The 27,217-nt window shown below is 49.9% G+C and overlaps 1 protein-coding gene across 1 annotated transcript in view; it reads left to right on the forward strand.

Annotated features, from left to right (window-relative positions):
* GALNT14 (polypeptide N-acetylgalactosaminyltransferase 14) overlaps nt 1-27,217 on the forward strand; it is a 79,765-nt gene that overhangs the window by 7,666 nt on the left and 44,882 nt on the right. The window contains exons 3-4 of the mRNA XM_008580524.1: nt 21,303-21,401; nt 22,848-22,975. Coding sequence (XP_008578746.1) covers nt 21,303-21,401; nt 22,848-22,975 — 227 coding nt within the window. The remainder of the gene's footprint in view (nt 1-21,302; nt 21,402-22,847; nt 22,976-27,217) is intronic.

Consider the following 27,217-nt stretch of genomic DNA (forward strand, 5'->3'; position numbering starts at 1 on the left):
TCGGGCGGGAGCGCCGCCGCGCTTCCCAAGCGGCGCACTATCCAGTGCGCCACCGGGCCGGCCCCGCACTGTTTTTCAATACAGGGTGTGAGCCTGTTGACAGTAGCTCTGAGTGCACTTCATTCTGGAGCATCTAAGAGTTTTAGGGAGCTCTTGGGGAGGCAGGGAACAGCAGAAGTTTCAGAACTTCCTGGAAGTGGCTCTACAGTAGAACTGTGTCCACAGCCCTGGGTAGCTGTTTGCAGTGCCACCTACAGGGCTCGGGATGGGTTCTCACCAGGGTGATGGGGAAGAAAGGCCTCAGAGGCTGGAATAGCACCTACCTCTGGGTCGAGATTCCTTTCCCTTCCTGGTCTCCTGGTTCCTTGCACGCCCAGCCTGCATGCCCCTCCTACCACTGCCTGCTCTTTGAGTTTTAGGGAGATTTCCCAAGGAAGCAACTCTTCAGCGTTCAAAAAGGGACCGGTCAATAACACCCGATGATGAGAATTCTTCAACAAACTGCCTTAGCTAATTTGTTTTCTTGTACTGTATTTCCTAGTGAGTTCCCATCAACTTTGACCTTGCATTGTACATCCTTCATTCCTTTGCTCTTTCATTCATTCATTCACCCATCACATTTATTGAGCACTTGCCATGTGCCAAGTTATGTGTTAGGAATTAGTTCCCACTTCCCAGGAGTCCATGGTCTAGACGGAGAAATTGACATGGGACCAATTCCTAATGCTCAAATGTGAATTTCACTGAGGCTATCCCCTGGTTCTGAAGTCACTACACAGACTTTCTGCCATCAGTGTCCAAGCACCTATCTCCTGCATTGTCCTTGGTTCTGGCGTAGTTATTTCTGTCTTGGCCATGTAGCAAAGCACAAGAGATAGGAGCTTGTCCTGTGAAAAATACAAAACCGCATTAGCCTGGCCTTTGGAGGAGAAGGAATTTACATGTGGAAAGGAGGCAGAGGCTTTCTGAAGGAGATTGCATGTGGGCTGGAATTGAGGGTGACCTGTAGGATTTTAGGATTTTAACAGGTAGTAGGCATTCCAAGTTGAGGGAAGAGCATAAGAAAATATAAGGAGGTAGAAGAGCCACAGTGTTTTGTAGGAGTCAGTCCAGCTTACTTAGAGTGTGGGATGATGGAAGGGAGGAGTGGGGGCAGAATATTCTGGAAGGGAAGCTTGGGTCATGTTGTGGCAATTTCTTAAATTCAGGAGCTTACAGTTAATTCAGTAAACACCGGAATGCTTTCACTTTCATACTGTCATTGCCTCATTGTCACAGCAACCCTGAGAGATGCCCCAAGTAACACAGCCCTGGCTAGCACCACTTTATGGGAGCTCCTGCTGGGGGAAGAGGATTGAGCAGAACAGTGCCAGGCAGCAGCGGCGCACCCTCCCCCAAGGGTGGGTAAGAGTCCCAAACCAAGCATGGATTGCAATGGGGCCGTCCCAAGGGGCAGAGCTAGATGCAAGTTCTTGGGTTTAAGGCACTGGCATCCTCAGGTGGTGCTGTTGGGGCTTATACAAAGGAGTTTGTTCTGAGGTAAGGCAGGAGAGATGAGAAGCAAGAACTGGTCCTGGGGGGAAGGGGGCTGGTGGCGACCTGGAAAAGGAGTCTGTTCTTCATCTCAAACTAACTGCTGGGTTTCAGGACTGAGCACCAGTGTGGGCTGCAGAGACTTGAGCAAAACAGTAAGATTAGTAGATTAACCACAGACTGATCAGGAGACCCAGGTTCAGGGAGGTTAAAGGACTTGTCCAAGGTCATACAGCTAGTCAATGCTTGGCTGAAACTCAAGTCAAGTTTTCAGATTCTGGGTCCATATATATATATTTTTTTCATTCTATCACAAGCACAAAACCCCTATTATGCTCAGGTTCACTGAATGAGAGAGAGAGAGAGAGAGAGAGAGAGAGAGAGAGAGAGAGAGAGAGTGTGTGTGTGTGTGGAATGAGAGAGAGAGAGAGAGAGAGAGAGAGAGAGGTGTGTGTGTGTGTGTGTGTGTGTGTGTGTTTGACTTGTGCTTTGGAGCAAGAAGAAGTGATGCATGATGATCCTGGGTTTTCTGATTAAGATAGTTTGATAATTATATTTCAGCTTTGCCCGGAGGCACTAAAATAATCTATTTCAATCATCTAATGGAGTTAATAGTCTCATCTGGTGTTCTGTCACTGGGGCCAAATCCAAATGGGCAGGAAACCCAAAAAAACTTTGTGTGGCTTTGAAATGTACTAAGTGGCCTTTGTTCTGGGGGCAGACTTCCCTTCCTCCTCCCTGGGTTTGCCTCTTTTACTTACACTTCACATTGCCTGAGGAATGAGGCGATGTCAAGAGATGTGGAAAGAGATGTAGAAATGTGTTCAGTCCCCAGGATGGAAGATTGATTTGGATTAAATATTTGCCATGAAGAATTCATTCCACAATAGGGGTACGTTAGTAAAAAAGCAGACTGCAAGTTTGCCCTTACAGAACTGAGATTCCTTAAGCGAGTAAATCCCTCAGTGGACAATTGGGAACTCCCTTACCACCCTCTCCAGGCCACTAGTACATCCCACCCATGGGAGGCATGTTCCCTTAAACTAGCCTTGAATATAAGTCCTGGCACATAAGCTCAGGGTTTCAGTAACACCAAGGGGAATGTGGTTTCGGTTCTCCCTCCTCTGAATTATCTTTTTAAAAAGTTGGTTTTGGGATGTGCACTTTTAAAGGACAGAAGAAGAGAGCGGAGGAGGATTCCCTGGATTTGTACTCTGCATTCTGGGGGTGTTCTCTTTGGTGCTATGGGGAACTCAAGGAGGGGTAGTGAAGACGGTTTGTTGAGTTCTTGCCTATTCCATGGGCTGTATTGAATTCTTCCACTTCAGTGGCTCTTGGACTGTTCCTGCAGGACCAAAATCTGCCTCAAGACCAGAATCTCTATCTTTTCTCGAGTAAACTTTTTATTAAAGTATAACATACATACAGAAAAGTATACTCTTCCTATGTGTACAGCTTGAAGAATTTTTCCAAAGAAAGCACGCCTGTGTTCCTACATCATGCACCTAGATCAAGAAAAAGAACGTTATCAGTTTGTCAGAAGCCACCTTGTGCCCGTCCCCACGTGATACAAATCCCTCATGAGTAACACTGTCCTAACTGCAAACGCCATAGATTAATGTTGCTTATTTTTGAATTTTATATAAATGGAATTACACAGTCTGTACTCTTTTTTTGTGTCTGGCTTCCCTAACAATTGTGTATGTGTGAAATTCAGCCACATTTTCCAAGACACAGTTTGTTCATTGTGGTTGCTGTATAATATTCCTTTTTATGAATATATCACAATTTATATACTTATTCTACCACTAATGCTCATTTGGGGCCTTTCTAGTTTGGGGCTCTTTGAATAGAGCTCCTATGATTAATCATATACTTGTCTTTCGGTGTACATGCATGTGCATCTCTGTAGGTTATAACCCTAGAAACTTTTGCAGAAACTGTCAAACATTTAATGAAGTGATTATAGCAGAGTTCCAGTAGCTCCACATCTTTGTATTGATCGCTTGCTATTGTCTACCTTTTTCGTTTTAGCTTGTCTGGAGGCCGAGTAGTGGTATCTAAGTGTGTTTTAAATTATCCTCTCCTGGCTGACCAATGAAGTTGAGTACCTTTTCATGAGTCTGTTGGCCATTTGAATGCCTGGTCAAGTGTTTTGTCCCTTCTGTCTTCATCTGTCTGTGCCATTTGTTCAAGAACCAAGCAGAGAGCCTGGCTCTTAGTCCCTCCTCAGTGATCTGCTTCTCTTCTGATTATTTTTTGGCATTTTGTCCAACATTTTAGGCAGCATGATAAACTGAAAGGAAAAAACAACTGGACTGAGATGAGAAGACGCAGGTCCTTTCTAAGTGACTGCGCACCATCCCCTTCAGCTGCCTGGATGTCTGTTTCCTCACATGTAAGATAGAGAAGTAAGGCAGAGGTGGTTAAGATGGTCACTTCCAGCTCTGTCTCCTGTCTTGAAAATACCTCTGCCGGTAAGAACTTGCGGGAACTGGCTTAGGAACTGAATCGGGTTGGAGGCTATTTCCAGAAGCATGACGCCTCCTGCTCAGCAGCATCCTCCTCCCCCAAGGTCCTGGATTAATCTTTCCCTCACTCACTTCCCCTCCTAACAGGACTCCAGGGCCCTGCAGAACCATTAGAGCCATCCTGTTTTATCCTCGTCCATTTCTTTGTGTGGGCCTTCCCCACCCCCTCATACCTTCCATGTGCTGTAGGTTGCCAGACCCCTCCCAGCCTGAGGTAGAAATGTAGGCTGGTTTGACATGTCTTTTCACTTATCTGAAAGCCCTGGGATCTATTAAATACAACAGCAGCAGAGCTGTTTGCCCCTGGAGTTGGCACACCATATGGATGGCAGCTTGGCTGCAAAAAGTGGTGACCTGCCCACGTTTTTCAGTCGAGAATAAGGAGCTGGCACGTGCAGACTTCTTCCCTTTGAAACCCAGAACACTGTCAAGTTTTGTTACCATTTCCCCCCGGCACTTAAAGAACCATTGGCTTGTGTGATGTATCACATGTTCCTCTAATGCTGGGAAGAAACAGGGCTGGTAGAATTGGCTTGAGGAAATCCTGAGGGGCTCAGGGCTGGGACCAGGGCAGCTTGGGCCATTCTTAAATAGATCGATGAACCGTGCAGTAAGCCCTTAGAATGAGACTGTTCATGCCTTCTATTTATATAGAACTTTGCAAAGTGCTTCCCCATAGCTTTCTCATGGTGCCTTCAGTAGCCCTTTGGATAAAGGGGGACTGCCATTTCACAGAGAAGGAAGCTGAGCCCGGGCAGGGTAACCGGTTGGCTATATGACAGAGCACATGAGCTTTGACATAAAATATCTCTGCCACTTACTAGCTTGTCTTGGATGAGTTACTCAAACTCCTAAGACTCAGTTTTTTCATCTCTAAAATGGGAATAAGAATGGTATCCAAAGCAAGTAAAAGAATTCATGTCAAGCATTGAGCATAGTCTTTAACCTCTAGAAGCACTCGGTGACTGGTGCTGTGAATAGTCAGATCAGTACTAGCATCAGGACCAGAGTGAGCCTCAGGCTTCATGGTCTTTCCCCTGCTCCATAGCAGTGGGCAAAAGCACGTCCAGGAGGCAAGGCAGAGAGCTGATGGGTCCAGGGGTGGAGAAGGGGTTGACACAGATGAGTGGGAGAGGTCCTGGCTCAGTGCCCTGCCCTGCCTCTGAGTCGGGGTGCTGTGGCTCATGCCAGTCAAGGCTGAGCTGAGAATGGGGGGTGGGTGGAGGACATGCCAGCAGGGAGGGCCTCCTCCCGGCCCAGCCTTGGCTCCCAGAGCTGAGCGTTCCACTTGCCTGAATGTCAACCTTACTTTAAAAACTGGAAAGCAAAATAAGCGATGAGGCAACTGCGATGCTACGTCTGGGGAAATCTGTGCTTGAAAGCTCCTGGGGATAGGAGCCAGGGCCAGCGGAGGGAGGGATTCGGGGCTGGGGGCCAGGGAGTACAAAATGTGTTTGACAAGAGACGAAAAGAGCAGGAGAGGAGATGACAGCTGCGGGTGGGAGAAGCTGTGGAAAGGTGACAGACAGTGGGATGAAGCGAGGAGAGCCTCGTGAGGCCCGCGGCGGCTGGAAAGCTCCCCAGGAATGTGTGATGTGATGGAACCGGGGCTGTGCTGGGGACCATCTGGGCCAGCGAGGGGCAAGATCACTAGTCCCCGTCGGAGTTGGTTTTCCTGTCTCTGAGGCAGCAGAAATATTAATTGAATCTTTATTGTTTCCAAACTTCTCTCCCCTTGTGACTTTGGCCCTCATGGTGACCCTGACGCTGGCCAGCACAGGCATTGTTTTATCTGATCTCCCTCCTCCCTGCTCCTCCCTGTCTTCTTGGTTCATCACACGTGCACACCCTTTGCTCCTTACCCCAGAGCTCACTGAGCCTGCCTGTGCTGGCCAGCACAGGCATTGTTTTATCTGATCTCCCTCCTCCCTGCTCCTCCCTGCTCCTCCCTGTCTTGGTTCATCACACGTGCACACCCTTTGCTCCTTACCCCAGAGCTCACTGAGCCTGCCTGTACCACCTCTTGAGACTGCGAGCACCCTCTTGCTCTCATCTGCTCCATCTCAGGCCAGGTCCCACCCTTTGCCCTTTGACCCAAGTCCAAATCTCTGGAGTTCTCTCCATCTCTCACCCTTGTTGAGTCCACCTCCTAGATGTCTCTGGGTCCCTGAGCTTGCCGCCAAAGTGATCCTCACCTGGGCTACCGCAGCTGCTCCCAGCCACCCTCCTAGGTGGCTCTGGCCACATGGGTCCATGCTCACATGTCTGCCATGGGAGTTTTACAAATCCAGACACATCACTCCTCATCTAAAGCCCTTCCAATGCTGTCAGCCCAGAGTCCCACCTCATGTCTCACACCCACCCCCGCAAGGCTGGCCACCCCAGCTAGGCCGTGACTTATGTCCAACTGTGCCCTGAGGGCTCATGCCTCCTCATCTCTGCTGCTCTCTCTGCTCAGGACACTCGTTTACCTTTCTGGAATCCAGGTGGAGGGTCCCCTCTCAGGACGGCATCTTGCCCCCTTGGGCTGAGCTCAGCAACTCACCTGCACTCCCAGGCCCACCTCTCAGCAGCACCTGTAACTCTGAGTTGCAAGCATCACTTTACTTTCTGTCTTCCTCCCAAAACCTTGAGCAATGCAGGCCAGGGACGCTGACTTATCTTTGTGTCCCCAGAGCCTAGCATGGTGTCTGGCACTCAGACTGTTCATTAGGATCAGCTGAGGGGATGTGGACCCAAAGAGTGCCTCACTGGATTCATTCTTGAACTGTCCATTGAAAACATCAGGGTTTGATAGTTCAGGTGTGGGAATGAATCTGAGAAAACAAAGGGAAAAATCAGGTCATAGGAAATTTAAAACTACCTTCAGTCAACAAAGAATTCTCTTGTTCACACATAAATTCAGCACCATAACCGGCAAACATGTATTGATCATACTATTCCCTCGACGTGTCGTAGCAGCTTATATACACTCACTCACAACTTTGCTGTGATCCTGGCTTTAGAGATGAGGAAATCGACTCCAGTAGATTGAGTAACTTGCCTACAGGGATAGAAAGAAGTATAAAAGTGGCCCCTGCCCAGAAGAAGGTGACAGTCTACCTAGGGAGATGGCACAGCTGTGTGGAGAGGGGACGAGTAGCACCAGGCAGCTCACAAGCAGTGTCATGGAGGAGGCCACTTGAGCTAAGCATTGCACAACATTTACAATTTAGGCATCTTCAGAAAGGAAGGTGGCAGGACCAGGGAGGTGCATGGAGGTGGTGACACAAGGCATGACCCAAGAAGGTGAGCAGGGCCAGAGGCTCATGTAAGGCACAGGGGAAGGAGGAGGGGAGGGCAAAAGGCTGGCAAGGTTTAACTTTAGGTAGCTGCTGTAGAGGGGAGAGTCACACAGGTAGAGCAGTGTGTTGAGAGCACTGCTATGAAAGGGGTGGAGGGCGGGGTCTGCAGGCAGGAAGAATAGTCAGGATGCTGTAGCAGCAATGGCAGACCAGGGGCATGGGCCAGGCATGGGGAGATAGAGGCAGAATTTGGTGCAGGATTGACTCAGGGATGGATTGACTGCAGGAAGGTGTGGGAAGCCTTTGCGTTTTGCCTCCCCACCTCAGACCTTCTAGAGGAACACACTGAGGTGAATCTGCTGGAAAGGAGATGTTGGACTCTTGGCCCTCAAAAGACCATTCCTGAGCTCAGTGTGCTGAGTCTGGCTATGTCCCCAGAGTCACGAGGCTACGGGTCTTACCTCAACTGTTCCAATTTGAGGAAATTTTCCCCTTGGAGGTGAAAGGAAGGAATGACTCTTTGATCCTTTAGCTGGAAAATCTAGAAATGTTCATAAAATAGCTCAGGGAATATTAAGGGGAGATGTCCTTCTTTAGCACATGAGGGTCAGCACAGACCTGTGATGTTCCATTTTTCTAGAACCTTCTGGCATTTGGCTTCTAAGACAGAAGACATAGAGAAAAGCCAATATGAAATAAAGGTTTGAGAGCCAGTGAGTCCAGATGATCATGAAAGGGCTTTCTAGTGGGGCTCTTGAGAGCACAGAGGTGGGAGCCTGGCATCTGGCTTTATACTGAGACTCTGCTGCTGCTGACTGTGACGTCACAGTCTCCTGCACAGTGAGGGAGGAAGAATCGCAGCATCCACCTCAGATCATTATTGTGTACATTTAAAGCTCTGAGAAGAATACCCGAGGCATAGTGAGGACTCAACAAGTGTAATCTGTTATTACTGTGGTGCGATGTGATTCAAGCAGGGCTAAAATAAGACATGAGGGAGCCATGGTCCCGGACACTGAGGAATCTTTTATGGGAAACGTTTCAAAAATAGGTCTTGGCCCACCTCCACTTTCTGGTTCCAGTTAGGCTCTGCATTTGCCTCTTGAGAACATGATCCTTTGCACACACATGCATGCACATTCATGTGCATACACACTCAGCTGCCATCTGGGTGGGGCATAGTGCCAGCTGCCATGGTGTCCCCGCAGTGTCAGTGTCCCATAAGACCTTTTCATAGCTTCCTGGAGAGAGGAGCTGCCACTTCCTCCATGGTTTCCACCAGATCTCTGCACCTCACTCACTTGGAAGGAGCTGGTCAACAAAAGGAACCAAAATTAGTTGTCTAGAAAAATAAAGGGACCCTGGTGCATAGGGTGATGGCCATTTCTAGGAGGGCTGTGGAGAACTCTGTGCTTTCTCTGTTACTTGGGAAATATTCAGCTCTGTTAAAAAGGCTGGGATGTTCTTGTTTACCAAAACAAAACCCTGGTGCATAGAGTGATGACCATTTTTAGGAGGGCTCTAAATGCAGCCGGAGGAGTCCTCAGTCTCTAAGCGAGGTGGGCATCTGAGTCCAGATTGCACCTGTCAGCACAGGTGGCAGATGTGCCTGGGGAGATAGATTGGGGCCAGAGACTGGGACAACCACATCGACTCGTTCGCATCAGCAGCACTGAGAGCCATGCTAGGTCTGCTGGTTCCAGAACAGAGTGGGAGATGCCCTGTCTTCTGTGTTCAGTATTTATGTTGTCTGCCTGAGGGTGGTCAGACAAAGGCTCATCATAATTTAATGAAACAAACCCATGAATTGTACTTCAGATGCCAGTTGTAAATTACAGCAGGTCTGATCCATAGAGTTGGGGGAGAGGGGAGGCCATGAGGGAGATTTTCTGAAAGCTAAATTTTACAATTTAAAGGGCTATTAATTGTTCCGAGATTGTGACCTTTTCTCATGTTTAAACATCCTTTCTTTTTATGAAGTGACAATGGTGGTAGGTGATAGGATTTTAAGAATATATTCTTTCCTACAAAATAAAATGTTGTAAACCTAATTATGTTCTCTATAATCTTTTTATTTTGTTTTACTCATACAAAAGTACCCAACACCTGGAAACCATTATCTGAAATTTTAAACTGGATTATATATGCATTAATGTTCGGTAACAATTTAGGACAATGATGTTCAGTAGAAATAGATGTGAGCCACATATATAATTTAAAATTTTCTAGCAGTCACATTTTAAAAAAAGTAAAAAAAAGCAAATGAAATTAACTTTAATGATAAATTTTATTTACTCCAATATATCCAAATATCATCATTTTGACTTGTAATCAATGTAAAAAAATACTAGTGAAAGATTTTACATTCTTTTTCATACTAAGTGTTTGAAATCTTGTGTGTATTTTACACTCACAGCACATCCATTCAGACTAGACAATTCCAATGCTTCATAGCTGCATGTGGCTAGTGGCTGCCACCCTGGACAGTGCCTGTCCAGGAAGGAAGACTGTCTGAGCTGTAGTCTGTCCTAGGACTCAGTCCTTCCCTCTCTCTCGAGGAAGTGTTGTTCATCCTTCCTAGGATTTTGGTAAACAAGAAAAACATGCCAGCGTCTTGAACAGAGCTGGATATTTCCCATGTAACGGAGAAAGCATAGAACTCTTCACAAACACCAGACACCATCCCAGGACAATCTTAGCCCAAGGTTCCCTGTTCTCCCCACCATGGTTCCATACTCCAGCTTCCGGACTCTTCTTCCGTTTTGGAGGTGTGTGTGGTCTCTTTGCTGCATTATTGACCTTGGCCCTCGCTCAGCTTACTGCTCAGCAGTTCGCTTGTGCCGGTGTCACCCACAGCTTGGAAAGGACATTTTCCCCTTTAGCTTTGACCCCATGGAAGCCTCACCTGCTTTCTCTGCTCACTCATCCTTCAGACATTTATTGAATATTTACTGTGTTTAGTCCCCATGCTAGGTACTGAGGTTACAACTACCAATAAGTCCTTGCCTTCACTGCAGCAACAGTCAATAGAGGAGCCAGAAAAAGCAATTTCACAAGGCTTGGTAATAAATTACAGTGATGGAGTGAAGGCAGAATCCTAGAGAGGCACACTGGAAAAGCCTGGGGAGACTAGACATGCTTCCCAGGGTAGGTCACTTCCAAGCCAAGATTAGAAGAGGGAAAGAATAGCTAGGCCTTGGAAGAGAGGAGAGAACATTTCAGACATGGGGGAGCAAGATGGCACCTGCAGGGGTCTGGAGGGGACAAAGAGCAGTTGAAGTGGAATGTGGCTGGAACTTGGAGGGCGTGGAGTCAGAGTGGTGCCAGGTCACGGAGGAGGGCAAACCACAATTAGGAATCCCAACTTTTATTTTGTTTGCAGTTGGGTGGCACTGAAAGAGGTGAAAGAGGCAGCTTTGGAAAGGTCATTCTGGCTGCAGCACGCAGGATATACTGGAAAGGTATAAAGCCAGTTAGGAAGTTGCTGCAGTAATCCAGAAAAGACATGATGGGAATGTGGAGAAACAGCCAGATGGAGAGAGAAGAAAGGCGAATTGACAAGACCAGGCTTAATTAGATCGGGTATGGGGGAGAGAGGCAGGATTGGAGACTATCTCCTTGGTTTGGGCACATGGTAGATGGTGAGCTTGGGAAGAAATAGGGGCCCAGCAGGCTTGGCTGAGGTGTGGCAGGCAGGGGGTGGATGAAGAAGTCATCTTGTGGGACATCCAGGACAAGGTGGCAGGATTGGAGACTATCTCCTTGGTTTGGGCACATGGTAGATGGTGAGCTTGGGAAGAAATAAGGGCCCAGCAGGCTTGGCTGAGGTGTGGCAGGCAGGGGGTGGATGAAGAAGTCATCTTGTGGGACATCCAGGACAAGGTGGTCATTGGGATTAGGGTTAGGGTTGGAGTCATTGGCTAACAGATGGGATATTGAAGCCTTGGAGACAAGTGAGATAATCCAAAGTAAAGGGAGATTAAGAAGAGAAAGGCCTAGGAGAAAAGTTTTGGGGAACAGGGAATTTAAGATGAGGGAAGGAAAAGGAAAGCCAGGAGGAAACAGCCTAAGAAGAGGCTAGGGTCCTCTCACAAAGCCAGGGACAAAGAACCGAGCATGTAACAAACTATGTGACCCTCAATGACAAGTGTGATAAAGACTGAAAAGGTTCCTTTAGATTTAGCAACATAGAGAAGTAAAAGGGACCTTGGTGGGAGTGTTTTTGGGGGAGAGGATGGTAAAAGGGCACTTGAAGGCAGAAGTGACCAGTAACCCTATTTACCCTGGGGCCTGGGACCTCTGTATTGTCTGATGGGGCCCTCCAAGCCTCAGTGCCATAAGGAAACTGAGCAAGTTCAAGAGCTAAGAACCAGGAGATCTTAGCTCTGCCACCAGCAGGGTGACCTTGGGCAGATCAGTTCACTGTTCTGGACCTCGGTTTCCTCATCTGTAAAAGGGAAAGGAGTTGGTAGGATGTTTTGTGTTATGCTTTAATAAAGCTTCCCCATTTGACAGGAAAGACACCATGGAGCATTCTTACCTTACCAGGAGAATAGATTTCCAGACCTGATTCCTGTGACCATTATTCTGATCTACAGCCTAAATTAATCCGACAGTGGAAGTGCCCTAGAATTGTCAAGGTGTAGGTTTTCTCAGAACTCTGGTGCTACTCGAAGTAGATGGCTATGAAACCCAGGAGGGTCCTCCAAGGAGCAAGAAGCAAGAAGTGAACTGCAAACCCTGGGCCTGCCTGACAGATTCAACCAAGAATATAGTGGGGGGTATGCACATGTTGGCCTATATAGGCTCACCCTGAGACCATGTCCCTTGCCAAATGGCTTTGTGCTCATGGAATGTAGGAATGTCTGTGATAATGTCCAAGACAGCCTTTCTTAACTGGGCTTCTGCAAGAAAACTAAGCCCTAAAGCCCTAGGACATCCATTGTATGAAATGAATTAACTTCTTCCCATGCATGTGGAAGGGTGTGCCATGTACCATCCCTGGGAGAGGTAAGAAAATAGTCACTCAAACAGTTGTCTGAGTATGTGGTTTATATTAAGAACCCCCAAAGGAGTTGAATCTATAACAAATGGACCAACCCCAGAAGGCACTGCTGATGAACCTCCCTCTGGAGGTAGAAGCCCCAAGGAATCCCACAGCTAGCATCCTATTGTGGGATGGAGACCGGCAGAGTGTGAGCGAAGGGTCCTGTGGGGACTCGGAGCACAGGGTGAGTAAGTGGAGGCAATGGGATATAACTGCGTAGCTCTTCTAATAAGTACCCAAGGAGATTTGCTTTTCCTTTGACCCAGGGGAGTGAGAAACCCTGTTGTTTTTTTAAGGTAGCTAATGGGACCTGTATTTGTTATCTATTGCTGTGTAACAACTTATCCCAAAACTTGGTAGCTTAAAACATCATTTATCGTCTCACCGTTTCTGTGGCTCAGGAGTCCGGCCTCGCTTCGGTGGCTCCTCTCCTTCAGGGTCTCTCCCAGGCAACAGTCAAGGGGTTGGCTGGGGCTGTAGCCCCCTCAGGGCTTGACTGCAGGAGGACCCGCTTCCTAGCCTGCTCTCGTGGCTGCTGGTAGGATTCAGTTTCTTGCATGCAGGGCTCTTTGACCTGGCAGCTGGTTCACTGAAGCATGCAAGCCAGACAGACGAGAGGCGTGGTATCTAGTAACCTAGTCACAGAAGTGTCATCTTGTCACTTTAGCTGTATTCTGCTCCATAGAAGAAAGTGACCAGGTCAGCCCATGCTCAAGAGTAGGGGGTTACACAGGAGTCAGGGATTGGGGCCATCTTTAAAAGTTGCCCACCACACAGCCCAAGCAAGTTCCTAAGCAGTCCAGCTCTCTGCTCTGGCCCACTTACTCCCTTCCTAGTGTACTGGAATTAAAAACATGTTCAACAATTCAAAACGTGGCAGTGTAGTGGAATAGCAAATCTCACTACTATTTTAAGAGTGTTTTACGAGACATAGGATTTCCGTGGTTCTCAGAATGGCTGTTGTGGCAAGTAGGAGCAGTGTTATGTTTATGTGGATGAACAAATTAATCTGCATATGAAATCCCAGTGAAATTGACATGAAATAAAAATTTCATGCCTTACAGTGTATCAGTGTTGCCCATGAAATGGGATTAAAAGGAATTTCTGATTTTACAGTTGTCATGTTTTTTGTACTGCTTGCGTTTTTCTCTTCTAAAGAGTTGTTTGAACCTAGGGGCCAGCCACAGATTTGGCCTTGTATATTTTTTGGTTCATCTTCCTTTTCCTCATTGCTGAGAGCAGCCTTTCTTACATATGAGGGTACTTCAAAAAAATTCATGGAAAAATGGAATTAAAAGATAATATGAATCTTTCTATGAACATTTTGAAGAGCTCCATAGCACTGAACTGGGGATGTATTAGATGTTCTTGGCTCTAAAAACTAAATTTCTTGAGTCTAAAAGCAGGCAGCAAAGTGACTGCCCCCTGTCCTGAGAGAACCTACATTCTGGAAGGAACTTCTCCCCTCTCTTTCTTTCTTCCTCCCACATATCCACTTTGAGTTGGGTGCTGGTGGCGAGGAGAGGAGGGGAGGGGACAGTGTTGCCCACGTGGGCTCTTCTGGGCTAGAGTGGATGGCAGAGGGAGTGACAGAGATGGAAGTGAGGGAGGGATCGTGCACCCGGGACCCACAGATTGTCACCCCCTTGGGGACAGGGAGCTCTCTCCCAGGGAGTTAGTCCCTCTCCCACTTAATGTCTTATGCCCATGTTTCCCTTTGCCTTTCTGGCAGTGGAATTTAGGGGAATGGAAGTTGCGGAGAAGATAACCCATCTGTGTTCTCTGCCTGGGTCTGAATCTGCATTGTGCAATTGAACTGCTGGAATTAGAAGGAAATCCCAATTTCTGTTTAGGTCAATATTGCTCTCTATTTAGGAATAGGCGTCCATGAACCGTCCCACCCAGGGCCTTGTTGAGGTCACATCTCCCCTGTCTCAGGCCGTATGTGGGAGCCCCTGTTAGGATGTTCCTGTCGTGGCTCAGCCAGCAGTTTCCCCATCTTCCTGTTAGCACCCAGGAATGGCAGCTTGTCCCTGTCCCTTCCTTTTGGGCAGGCCCCTCAACTGCCAGTTTCTAGAGCTTAGTAGAAACTGCATCTTCAGGTGGTGGTTTGAGAGTGGGCACATGGGTACAGATGGTGTAGACCTGGGTAACAGCTGGAATAGGGCTGGCATGGAGGCATTACAGCATGTGACAAGGACACTGAAGTCCAGCAGGCCTGGGGTCAAATGCCCTTCACTAGCTGGAGTGAGGCACTTAGCCTCCCTGTGCCTCAGTCTCCTCACTAGTGAACCCATAAAATAGCCACTTCATAGAGTTACCATGAGCATTAAATATGCGAGGTGCCCTGTACAGTGACTGGCAATAAGGGTTTGGTAAGCAGTGGTTTAAAAACATCCCATGAGGAGGATGTGTCACTGCTATAAACCAGGGAGCTAAGGCTTAGAGCACTGAAGTCATTGCCAAGCTCCCAAGCAATTAAGGTTCAACCCAAGCGTGTCCCACCCCGGGCCTATTTGATTTCTGTCACATGCTATGTATTTGTGTGACCTTTCCGCATGCTCCAACTGTCCTCGATCTCCCCCGTAGGATGCCAGACCCAGAGCCATTGTCAATTCTGGAGGAGCCAGAGCAGCTTCCCTTTTTGTCACCATTTTAGTAGTAATAATTATGCTGTCCCCTCTGCTTCAAAGTTAGGGGGTCTGCCTCTCCATCACTTCCTCCTGTTTTTATGCTCGAGGATAAAATCCTGAATATTTATTATTTATGACCAAGTCTTTTCTTCCACGAAGACAGCCTGCTGCAGGAGGAAGACGGCGTGCCCACGAATCCAAGGGCCTGGGTCCTAGCCCCAGGAGGAAGCCACAGAGCCACCAGGAGCCCTTACTGCCCAGTGATAAAATGGGGGTGATGGTGACCATCATCATACTATCCTTTATAGGCTGCTGCCAGTATTTAATGAGCCCGTGGGATAAAATCAGAGGCATTGTGCACATCGTTACATTCCTGTAGTAACTGACAGCGACTGTCACTGAGCTTGTTTTTGATGGGCCCAAGTAGTCACAGGGAGGCAGGAAGTATACTGTGGAGGGAGGGAAGAGGGAGCCGCCTGTGCCCTGAGGTCAGCATCCAGAACACCTTCCTAGAAGCATCGTAGCCAGTGACACTGAACACGCAAGGTTGGTGGTCCAGGAAGCCATCTGAGCCCATCTTAACTTGGGGAAATCAAGAGTCTTTGTGGAGTCTTTTAAAAACGAAGAGAAAAAGAAACTGCATGTCAAGAGTCAGCTCAGAGGAGCGTGCATTCTTAAGGAGCTCTGGGGAGATCAGGGCTACAGACCCCCTGGAGATGTGACCCCTCAGCGGAGGCCCCGCCTTTCCTCCTGGCTCCGGGAAACCCAGTTGCTGGTCCCCTCCCCCATGCCGCTCTTTCCTGCTTACTCGTTCTTCCTTCCAGTAAAACCCCTGAATCGTTAATAAATTATTAGCATGCTTTCTTGACCGTCCGCCGGCGCCAGATCTCAGTGTTGGCAGCCTATTCCATTCCCCCCCCGTGCCCTTAATAGATCTCACTGTTTGATGAATCTTTTAGATCCCTCCAACAGAAAGCCAGCTCTCTGGGCCAACTCTCCTCACATGGCCTCTTGGCCTTGTTGTTCCAGTCCCTGTGTCTGTTCCTGAGTCGGGCTGTGGCCACACGTTGGCTGCAAGTGACACGTGCACAGGGCTCAGAGGCAGGTGGGTCCTGCCTGTCCCGCGCCTTGGGTACTGGAGCCTTGAACCAGGGTGAGCACACAGAGGGATGATAGGGACCAGCCCAAGCTTAGGAGTCGTGGGATCTGGTTTCCTCTCATCTCAGTCACTCACCAGGTATGTGACCTTCAGTGAGATTCTGAGCCTCAGTTTAGTCATCTTTGGAGCGGAAATTCTTAGCTTAGGAGTCGTGGGATCTGGTTTCCTCTCATCTCAGTCACTCACCAGGTATGTGACCTTGAGTGAGATTCTGAGCCTCAGTTTAGTCATCTTTGGAGTGGAAATTCTCAGTCATCTTTGGAGCGGAAATTCTTACAGGTTGTTGTGAGGGTCAGATGAGGCAAGGGAACAGTCTGGGCTCCATGAACTGGAAGCAGAGGCGGGAGGAGGTCCCACGGAGTCCTGTGAGATGTGAGACACTGCCCTGCTGCCTGCCCTTCACAGACCTGTGTACGTGGAGGAGATCATGCGATTCCTGTCCAGCTTGAGGCAGAGCCCCTGTCCTTTACCCTGTAGGCACAGGAAGCTAGAGGCATTCTACCGCCCAGGAGCAACCTGCCCAGGCTTCACCCAATGCCTTTTGTCACCAAGTTCTGCCCAGTTTAAGGGGTTGAACTGGGTTAGTTTAGCTCCAAGATCCCTTCTTTTTCTAAACTATGAGCTTGTGATTCTAGTCAATAAGCTCTGGACGTTGCACGGAGGCTGGGTCAGCCACTCTGTAGTCGTGATAATAATCCTAGATACCGTTTACTCGTAATCTCATAAACAGCAGGGGATTTGCGTGCGGTGCCAGCAGTCTTCACAAGCCTTGAAGGGGGATGTTTGTCCACATTTACAGGCTCAGAGATGGTTAGTGAGGTGCCCAAGAGCACACAGCCGGTTCTCGCAGATCCACATTCATCCCCAGGCACCAGAGCCCAGGTTCTTCTCACTAGCATATTGTTGCGGTCTTTGTTCTCTCCACCTGCTCTTGCCTCTCATTGCCCCTTACCCACTGGTGGGACAGGGTAAAACCGAGTGCCAGAGATGCCTTTCCAGCCCACCAAAGGTCTGGCTCCACCCAACAGATGAAATCATCTGCAGATTTGGACTGACATTAAAAATAACAATAGTTACTATTTGTCAAGTATCTATTATTGGCTAACATACTAATGATCTAGGGGGAAAATGTCCAAGTTAAGAATTATCTTCATTTTCCCAATGGAGAAACTGAGGCTTAGAAAAGTCAAGTCTGATGCCCAGTGACACAGTTGAGCCTCAGCTGCAAAATGGTGGTTGCAACATTCCATTCAAATGAATCACGCTTGTCAAATGTGAGCTACAGTCAGAGCTTCTGATTACTGATGCTGTGACAGCCTTCAGTGGGAGGCTTAGAAAAGTCAAGTCTGATGCCCAGTGACACAGTTGAGCCTCAGCTGCAAAATGGTAGTTGCAACATTCCATTCAAATGAATCAAGCTTGTCGAATGTGAGCTACAGTCAGAGCTTCTGATTACTGATGCTGTGACAGCCTTCAGTGGGAGAGCCTTGGGCCCAGCCACCTGCTTTACAGATGCACAGACAGCAGCCTGGGGAGGTGGCTGATTTGCTCAGGGTCCCACAGGTGGTGAGTAGTGTCCTGACCCCCAGGCCGGGATTCTGTGAACTGCTGTACCCCTTTCTCTGTCTGTCCATTCCTACTTATTTAGTTTTCTGCTGCTTATAACAATACCTGAAAGTGGGTAATTTATAAAGAAAAGAGGTTTATTTCTTACAGTTTTGGAGGCTAAGTCCAAGGGTGAAGGGGCACCTCCGGTGAGGGCCTTCTTCTTTGTAGGGACTCCCAACAGAATCATGTGGTGACACGGTATCACATAGCTAGGGCTGAGCAAGAGCACATTTAACATGCTCGCTTGCTCTCCTTGTAAAGCCACCAGTCCACATCCATGACAACCCATTTACTCATTAACCCATTAATCCATGAGTGGATTAATCCATGCACAAGGGCAGGGCCCTCATGACTCAATCACCTCCCAAAGGCCCCACCTCTCAACACTGTCACCTTGGGGATCAAGCTCCCACATGAGCTTGGGGGACAAACATTCAAACTATAACACAACCTTGCCCTGTGAGATCCAGCACCTCCTCATGAAGCCTCCACCACCCAGACCAAGCTATGCCTCTGCCCAGCCACATGTGCAGCTTTGGTGTCAGTGCACGTGGATGCACCCGCCCACCAGCTGGCACCTCCAAGATGGGAAAAGGGGCTCCTGTCCTCAAAAGCTCTCTAAGTGGATGACAACTCCCAGGACCGCTCTCCCTCCCCAACTTGCCCCTGCATAACTTGTATCACGAAAGCTGGGGTTTAGGGTCCCACTGCCTCCCAGCGTGTGCAAGAGGAAGCCAGCGCCCAGGGCCTGGCTCCTGAAGTGGGGTTCAGGCATCTTCCCCCCATGGCAGGGGCCACAGCAGCCAGGAGAAGCTCGGGGCCTGGCCACTGGACACACCTCTGTCCTTCAGTGGTAGCCTTCTGAGTCTCTCTGCTCAGGTTGTCTTTTTCCTCCCCTGTCTCTGATAGAGACCGGGGAGCTCTGCTAAGCTCTCTGACTTACGACCTTCCTTTGAGTAGACAGACGATGAGCCCAACCTCTCCCTAACAACCACCTTTTTCCTTTTGGTGCCGTCCATGCTCAGTGCCACCTCCTCTCTCCTCTGCCTGGGCCTCTCCAACTCCCTCCATACCCTCACAGACCCCGCACCCCACCAGTCAAGGGCCCTTTAATTCCACCTCGACCAGCTGCCTGCCCTCCTCTCTGCCGGCTGCTCCTGACTCATCTATGTCCAAAGATAGGGAAGTCCAAGGCCTCTTACTGGGGCCATTTCTAGGCATTTTCTTTCCCTTTTTATGATAGTTATCTAATGCACAACAAATCACCCCTGGTTAAACTTAGTGGCTTAAAACAGCAAGAGTCATTGATTGTCTTCACAGTGTCCATGGGTCAGCAATTCAGAGCTTCTCGGCTGGGCAGTTCTGGTGTAGAGTCCCTCGAAATTAAGTTGCAGTCAGAAGTCTGCTGTAGCTGCTGTCACCTGAAGGCTTGACTGGAGCTAGCAGAGCCACTTCCAAGGTGGCTCATTCAAATGGCTGGCAAAGTGGTGCCAGCTGTGGGCAGGTGGCCTCAGTTCCTCTGCAGGGCTGCTTGAGTGTCCTCACAGCATGGCAGCTGGCTTCCCTCCAACTGGCCAATGCAGAGCCTGCAGTCCTTTTATGATTTAACCTTGGAAGTCACACACTGTCACTCTCTCCATATTCTATTGGTCATATGAGCTGCCCCCATTCAGTGAAGGAGGGGACTGCACAAGGGCATGAGAACCAGGAGGTGAGAATCACGGGAAGCCGTCTGGGAGGCTGGCTGCCACGCCTTTTAAAACTACACAAGGCTAAGTCTTCAGTTGACCTAGGAATGCGTCTCCTGACTTTCTCTCTCCTTTCTTTATAAACAGGCATCTGGTGTACTTAAATCCTGTTCTGGGCTGTAGAAGTGGATAAGGCCATGGATCCTTCCCTAGAGGAACTCGTAGTTAAGTAGGGGAGACAGTCTCCTGGCGAGAAGTGCTAGAAAAGAGACAGGTGCAGAAAGATGGGAGCACGAAGCACAGGTCATTACCCATCTGGGGGAATGTGGAACGCCTTCCCAGCAGGAAACATTTGCCCTTGAAGGATGAATAGACGCTCCTCGGGTGGGAGGAGGAGGAAGGACATTGTTCCGTGCAGAATAATAGCATGTGCACTGGCAGAGAGTTATGGCAGCCGATGCCACTGGGATGTGAAAGGTCTTGAAGCTGTGATAGAGACCTCAAGCTTCATACATCAGGAGCCACTGGAGGCCTCCAGCCAGAGGAATGCCTGGCAGAGCTGTGTTGTGGACAGGACAGGACTAGCGGTGGCAGGAAGTCCACTCGGGGCTGCTGTGGTGATCCCCAAGAGGAGGAAAGACTAGCTGAGCTGGGGCCATGGGGACCAGAGAGGAGGGTCGGATTCAGGAGGTGGAGCTGAAAGGATGTCTCTGTGGGGAGAGAGCAGGAAGGCCTGAAGGTCATGACCTACCTTTTCCATAGTCTCTTGCCCTGGGACCTTCCTTCCCTAACTCTTGGCTCCTCGAGGATGACCCAAGGATGTCATGCCCATTGGCCTAGGACTGAGGATATTAAGTGTTTTAGGCCACAGGCATCTTTGAGAATCCAGTGAAAACTATGAACCATCTTCCCAGGGGAAAAAAATAACACACGTGTGTACACACAGTTTGTGAGCAATTTCAGAAGGCTCACAGTCCCCTTGAAGCTCGTCCTTGGGTCTCTGGATCCCAAATTAAAAGCCCCAGGCCTGGGAAGAACTGGGAAAATAGAGCAAATGTTTGACACCCCCCCCCAACGTCTGTTATTTAATCTTCTTTTACTATCCCCCCTCCCACCACCCATGATTGGGCAGCCCCTGACACCACAAGAAGTGGGGGATGCTTTTACCCAGTGATAGCCCTGGTGGTCCCAGCCTCACTTGGCAGGTTTATTTCCATTATTTTAGTAATTTTCAGGCTGCGGGCTACAATTTTCACTTGCAGTGAGGTATTAAATTGAAATTACCCCAGATGTAATTGTCATATAAAATAATCCTGGACACATGGAAGTGAATGCTTTTTCAAGATGGGGTTTTATTGCTTACATTGGGATTTAGGGCTCTGCCTCTTTAAACATGCCAGATTTAGGTGTGTGTGGCAGGGGGTCAGGGTCTGCACATATGGCAGGCTGAAGCTGTTGGCCCAGAACACAGGAGGCCTCTGCTGGCTGGGATTTGCCCTCTGGTCAGTGCACAGGCAGAGGGGCTAGAAAGGCACAGACTGGGGCGCACAGCCCAAGACTTGGGGTTGGGTTTATGCAGCAACTAGGAATAACTGTACACTAACTCAGGCTTGCAAGAAATACCACATTTATTTTCTGTATATCAACTTAATTTGGCTACAAGCCCAAGTTCCCATGAGGCCCTGGAGTCTTAGCAGATGCTATGCAACTGGGGAGGCCCCAGCAGACACCAGGCATCTGTCCATGCTGGTGACCACCCCCATGCCCTTGGTCCCAGCCCTTCAGAGGTCTCAACTTGTCTTCTGCTTTCCTTCCCCAGATGCAAGCTGCTGGACTACTGTACGGACCTCCCACCCACCAGCATCATCATCACCTTCCACAACGAGGCCCGCTCCACCCTGCTCAGAACCATCTACAGGTGAGGCTGCTTTGCTGTCTGTCGGCCAGTTCCAGGCCCGCCCGGCCCTTGGTGCAGGTGTGTCTACTCACTGGGCGCCTGGCCCTGGGATAAGACTATGGGGCACTTCTCCACGTGTCCACTCAGTAGCTCCTCACACTCCTGTGAGGGAGCCTGCTATCCCATTGTATAGGGAGAAGGAGGCCGTAGGGGCAGGGTACTTGTAGAAGCCCACAGAGAGAAAACAGAGGAACTGGTCCTGGGGACCCTGCCCTTCATCACGGTGCTCAGCTGCCTGGAGCAGGAGTTGTAATTGTCACAACTGTCGCAGGAACTGTGGCCTGCGAGGCCAAGTGCATCCGCACCCTGGCAGCAGGCCACCCTTCCAGCCCCTGATCCCACACCCAGGTACTTGTAGAAGCCCACAGAGAGAAAACAGAGGAACTGGTCCTGGGGACCCTGCCCTTCACCACGGTGCTCAGCTGCCTGGAGCAGGAGTTGTAATTGTCACAACTGTCGCAGGAACTGAGGCCTGCGAGGCCAAGTGCATCTGCACCCTGGCAGCAGGCCACCCTTCCAGCCCCTGACCCCACACCCGCCCACACCCACCAGGGGCTGTGGTGCTGCAGATCAGAGCAGCACAAGATAATCTCTAATGTTTGCCTTCTTGGCCACCTCCCTTCAGTGCCAGCCCTGTTCCCCCTCGGGCCTCTCCGTCTACCCTCATCTCCTACTCTGGATTGTGCTCTTGCTTTAATGGGTACGTCCTGCTATGTGTGGCCTGTGTCCTGCATGGATTTTTGATATGCACAGGTCCCAGCGCCAGCCCCCAGCAGAACTCCCTCCGAACACAGACCCGCACCCAAAAGACTCGCCCAGGAATTCCTCCCCCAGGTTCCCCAAGGACCCTGGCCCAAGGCCACGGGTTCGGATCCCATATAGGGATGGCCGGTTGCTCACTGGGTGAGCGTGGTGCTGACAAAAGACTCGCCCAGGAATTTCTCCCCCAGGTTCCCCAAGGACCCCACTGGTCCTGGGGACCCTGCCCTTCATCACGGTGCTCAGCTGCCTGGAGCAGGAGTTGTAATTGTCACAACTGTCGCAGGAACTGTGGCCTGCGAGGCCAAGTGCATCCGCACCCTGGCAGCAGGCCACCCTTCCAGCCCCTGATCCCACACCCACCAGGGGCTGTGGTGCTGCAGATCAGAGCAGCACAAGATAATCTCTAATGTTTGCCTTCTTGGCCACCTCCCTTCAGTGCCAGCCCTGTTCCCCCTCGGGCCTCTCCGTCTACCCTCATCTCCTACTCTGGATTGTGCTCTTGCTTTAATGGGTACGTCCTGCTATGTGTGGCCTGTGTCCTGCATGGATTTTTGATATGCACAGGTCCCAGCGCCAGCCCCCAGCAGAACTCCCTCCGAACACAGACCCGCACCCAAAAGACTCGCCCAGGAATTCCTCCCCCAGGTTCCCCAAGGACCCTGGCTGTTTCAGCTGTCTTCCACCATGCCCTGCCTCCTGCTCTCCCCTCTCGTCGTCATCTGCCTCACCCTCCCTGATGCAGGTCTCCAGCAGCATCTGCATCTTAGATGATGGTGGGGCAGCTACAGTCCCTAAGTGACAGTGGGGCAGCCACAGTCCCTAAGTCCTGCGCATGTGCAGACATGCTGTGGCTCATGCTTCCCAACTGAGGATGCTGATGAAGGAGCTGAGGAAGCTGATAAATCAAGGTCTGATGTCACAGCTAACAGTAGTCAAGCAGGATTCCAGCCCTTGCCCTCTGACCTCTGGGCCCTTCTTCTCAGCAGCTTGAGCAGGGCAAGGCTGGTCCCCTGGTGGTGTTCAGCATCACTGGGAGAGGGGTTGGACTGGGGGTGCACACAGCTGCATCCTCCAGCAGAGCAAGGGACACACAGCCAGTTACAGCCCATCCTGATGTGCTGGGCAGCACGTCAGCTAGTCACCTGATGCCACAGAGAAGAAATAAGATTAAATGTGGGCCAAAGAGCATGCACCAAGCACAGCAAAATCTCTTGTCAGTTCCATCAAATTTTTCCTCTCTCCCTCTGACACCTGCATGGCTGTGGGCGGTGGAGGTTCCAGGTGATGGGATGGAAGTTTTGCAGCAGGCTTGCGCTGAGGGAAGGCTCCAAATCTTCAGCTCCACCTGTCACTAATGATAAATGTCCACTGAGCAGGGTTAGCACGTCTCTTAGAAACATAGTGAGGGACCTGCGAGGACACATGCTGTGCAGCCCAGTGCTTCCACCCATCCAAGGGGCATCTCTGTGTGCAGCCCAGTGTCCCTGGCCACTGATGGGTTGGTCCTTCCACCAGCTGTGAGCCCTATCTGGCTTCCGCATTCTCTCCACAAGCCACCCAATTCGAATTTGATTTCCCAATGAGTCAACAGCTCTTGATAAGAGAATGTGCCGAGTCACTGTCAGGTACCACGGTGAGTCTCATAGGAGATGAATCAAGTGCATTGCTGGTTTATAAACCAGTGTGGGTATGTGTCAGGGGAACAGGGATAAGGGGAGGTCTGATTTGCCTGGGTCTCCTCTAGTAAAGGGAGAAAGGAGTTTCTGGGCCTTCCAAGCTGAGCAGGCACCCAGAGGGGCAGAGGTGGCTGATTCTGAAGTGCCAAACCACAGCCCAGCTGCCGACATGATCTGCTTGACACCAGGGCAAGTTTATGGAGCAAACATGTGGCAGTTTCCGCCTTTCCTGCTGTCCATGGCTGCTCCACAGGTCATGCCTGGGCATGTCTGCCAGATGTTTCCATGTGGACACTTCCAGGCTGGCCTCTACTGGTCCTTCGAGGAGTTCTCTGATGCCAGGCACCTCCCCTCCCCCATACACACAACCATCAGGGTTTCCTCAGGGCCTTCTGTGCACATCACTGCTCTAGCGCTTACTGCATTGTTCCCAGATGTAATCTCAGGGAGCTCCTTTAGGGCAAAGACCATATACCTTATTCACTCTCTCACTTCACCTCCTTATGGCTCAGTTTCCTAATCCAGAAAATGGGCATACTAATCGTACTTAGCAAATAGTGTTGCTCCAGGTTAATTCAGCTGAAGGACTGAGGACTGTGCCTGGCACAGAATATGTGCTTGGTCAGTGTCAGCCGTCTGTGTGTCTGCATGGCTAGTGAGCTCTCGAAAGAGAAGCAGCTGTGCGGTACTTAAAGGGCCCAGGACCAGGAGTCAGAAGACCTGGGGTCAGGTCCTTACCCTATCACTTCCTAGCGGTGTGACCTTGGGCAGGTTATTAACCACATGTGTGAAAATGGTATAAAAATATCTTTCATGTTTCAAGTTCTATCACAATAAACTTTCCTCTCAGGAATGTCTTGGACATTTGGGAGCATTACAGTACAACATGGGGGATCCCAGGCCCCCCATGCCTCCCTGACACTGTTTATGTTCTCGGGGCACTGCAGCTGCTGCCCTCAGACTCTTCCCCGTCAGCTCTGAGACGTTTTCTCTCCCTGCTGCTCCTCTTTGTGATAGCAGTAATGGTACTTAATACTAACAATATTAATACATTAAGGTGTCCTGAGCTTCTGGTGTGCAGGGCACATTCCCTCTCTCACTCCACTTGGAGCCTCATCTGAGCCTGTGAAGTGGGTGATGCGTGGGATGAACAGGGCCCAGAGCCATGGGTGTGGACAGCAGAGAAACCAGCCTTGGGTTTTCTTACTTCCCTCAGGGTCCAGCCCCAGCTCCTCTATCCACTGGCCTGATGGAGGGCTGTCCCCAAGACCCTGGCACCCTGCACTCTGGGAGGAGGCTTGGGACCCATCAAGACCATACTTTTAGGAAGACACCAATGAACTACCAGGTGATGTAGCCGAGGGAGCCTGTGGAGCTGTTTCCTGCCTCCCAGGTCCCCAGTGCCGGCCCGATTGTGATGCACACACACAGCAGAACAGGGCCAGAGGACTCTGTGTGAGCAGACAGGTGCCTCTCTCATCAGAAGGCTGGGTGGAAGTGAACTTTAGGAGTGGAGGCAAGAGGGATTACTTCTAGAAATTTCCATGCCTTAAGATTCTGTATCTCCCTTCCACTCTGTAACCTGTCCCACAAATCAATCACTAGCCACTGAAAGGGGACTGAATGCAGAGGACTCCTATCTTGCTTTTGTCATCCATGAAAGGATCTCCTCTTAGGTACCTTTCATCTTAACTTTTGAGAATTCTAGATGGCTTTGCCTTCAGGCTCTCACAAGGGAAAGATGCTCCAGGAACTGAGGTGGAACTGAATGTCCCCTCTTCCCTCCCCACCACACCTGCCCATCCCCACCCAGGCCCTCTGGCCCCCTAAGCTCCCAGGGTTAGCTGGGGAGCTGGGAGCTGGAAGGGCACCCGTGGGCACTCAGAGCCAGGCCTCATGGGGTGGGGGATGCAGGAGGGAGTAAGAATCACAACCGTAATGACTTAGGGAACTTCCTCACTTATGGAGAGAGAAAACAAGCCCCAAAGAATGGTCTATCTTGCCTTTTGCTTCAGCAAGTCCTTGTGTATAGGTGAGACCCAGGGTTGTCCCCTTCCTCTTGGGGCATCCTTTGGCCCTGCCTCTCCTATGGGGGCTTTGGAGCATGCACAATTGATCACTTTATATCCTGAGTCTCCTCGCTGTTACTTTTTTTTAATATCCTAGATCTGAAGGAGCAGTTTTTCCGGTTAAGGTGGTTTAGAATTTGGACTCTAGGGCCGGATTTGCCTGGCCCTGCCCTTAACAGCTGTGTGACCCTGGGCAAACTACTTAACCTCTCCGCTTCAGTTTCCTTTTCTGCAAAACATGGACTACAGCTAATAATTACTGGGCATTACCATGGAGAAGATTGAATGGGTTCAGATAGGTATAGGATGTGGAACAGTGCCTGGCACCTAGTGTGACAACAGGTGTTGCTGTGAGCCTCCCGCCCCAATGGCTGTTCAGCCTGATGGAGGGCTGTCCCCAAGGACAGTATCCTAATGCAGCTGCTCCCAAACTTGAGCAGGCATCAGAATCCCTGGGGGGGTTGCTAAAACATGGTTTCTTGAGCCCCATCCCCAGTGGTACTGGCTCAGTAAGTCTGGAGTGGGGCCCAAGAATTTGCATTTCTAACAAGTCCCCAGGTGGTGGTGATGCTGCTAACTCACACTTGGAGGACCACAGCTGTAAGTCACGCCTGTTGCTATTATTGGCGTGGATATTATTATTGGGTACACATCCAGAGAGCAGCTGCTGTGTGCCAGGCGCGGTGCTAAGCTCCTCTCATGCAGCTGGGGAAACTGTTGAGCTGGAGGTTCAGTACTTACTGATGCTCTCCCAGCTGGTGAACGGTGGGTCCACAGATACAGTACTTGAAAACAAGTCAGTCTCACTCCAGAAAAACTAAACTCAACTGTCAGCTGGCCTTGGGTCTTCATTCAGCTGGTATTTATGGAGCATTTGATAAAACCTGCCTGCATATAGCACCGTGGAGTTCACAAAGCAATTTCAAATACATTTCCTCATTTCATACGTACAAAAGCCTGTGAAGTAGGTCAAGTATTAATATCGCCTGCTTTTTTTTTTTTTTTGTCTTTTTCCGTGTCCGGCAACGGATCACAACCCTCAGTGTCGCCCCCGTACCGGACCAGGACCGGCAACGGGATCGCAACCCTTGGTGTTGCCCCACGCCTCGCTCAGCCAGTGAGCGGGAACCGGTCTGTATGTGGGATCCGAACCCTCGGCGGGAGCGCCGCCGCGCTTCCCAAGGGGGGCACTTATCCAGTGCACCACCAGGCCGGCCCTCAAGCTCACTTCTTTTTTTTTTTTGTCTTTTTCCGTGTCCGGCAACGGATC

Source organism: Galeopterus variegatus, unplaced genomic scaffold, assembly GCF_000696425.1.
Source record: "Galeopterus variegatus unplaced genomic scaffold, G_variegatus-3.0.2 Scaffold2122, whole genome shotgun sequence".
Taxonomy (NCBI): domain Eukaryota; kingdom Metazoa; phylum Chordata; class Mammalia; order Dermoptera; family Cynocephalidae; genus Galeopterus; species Galeopterus variegatus.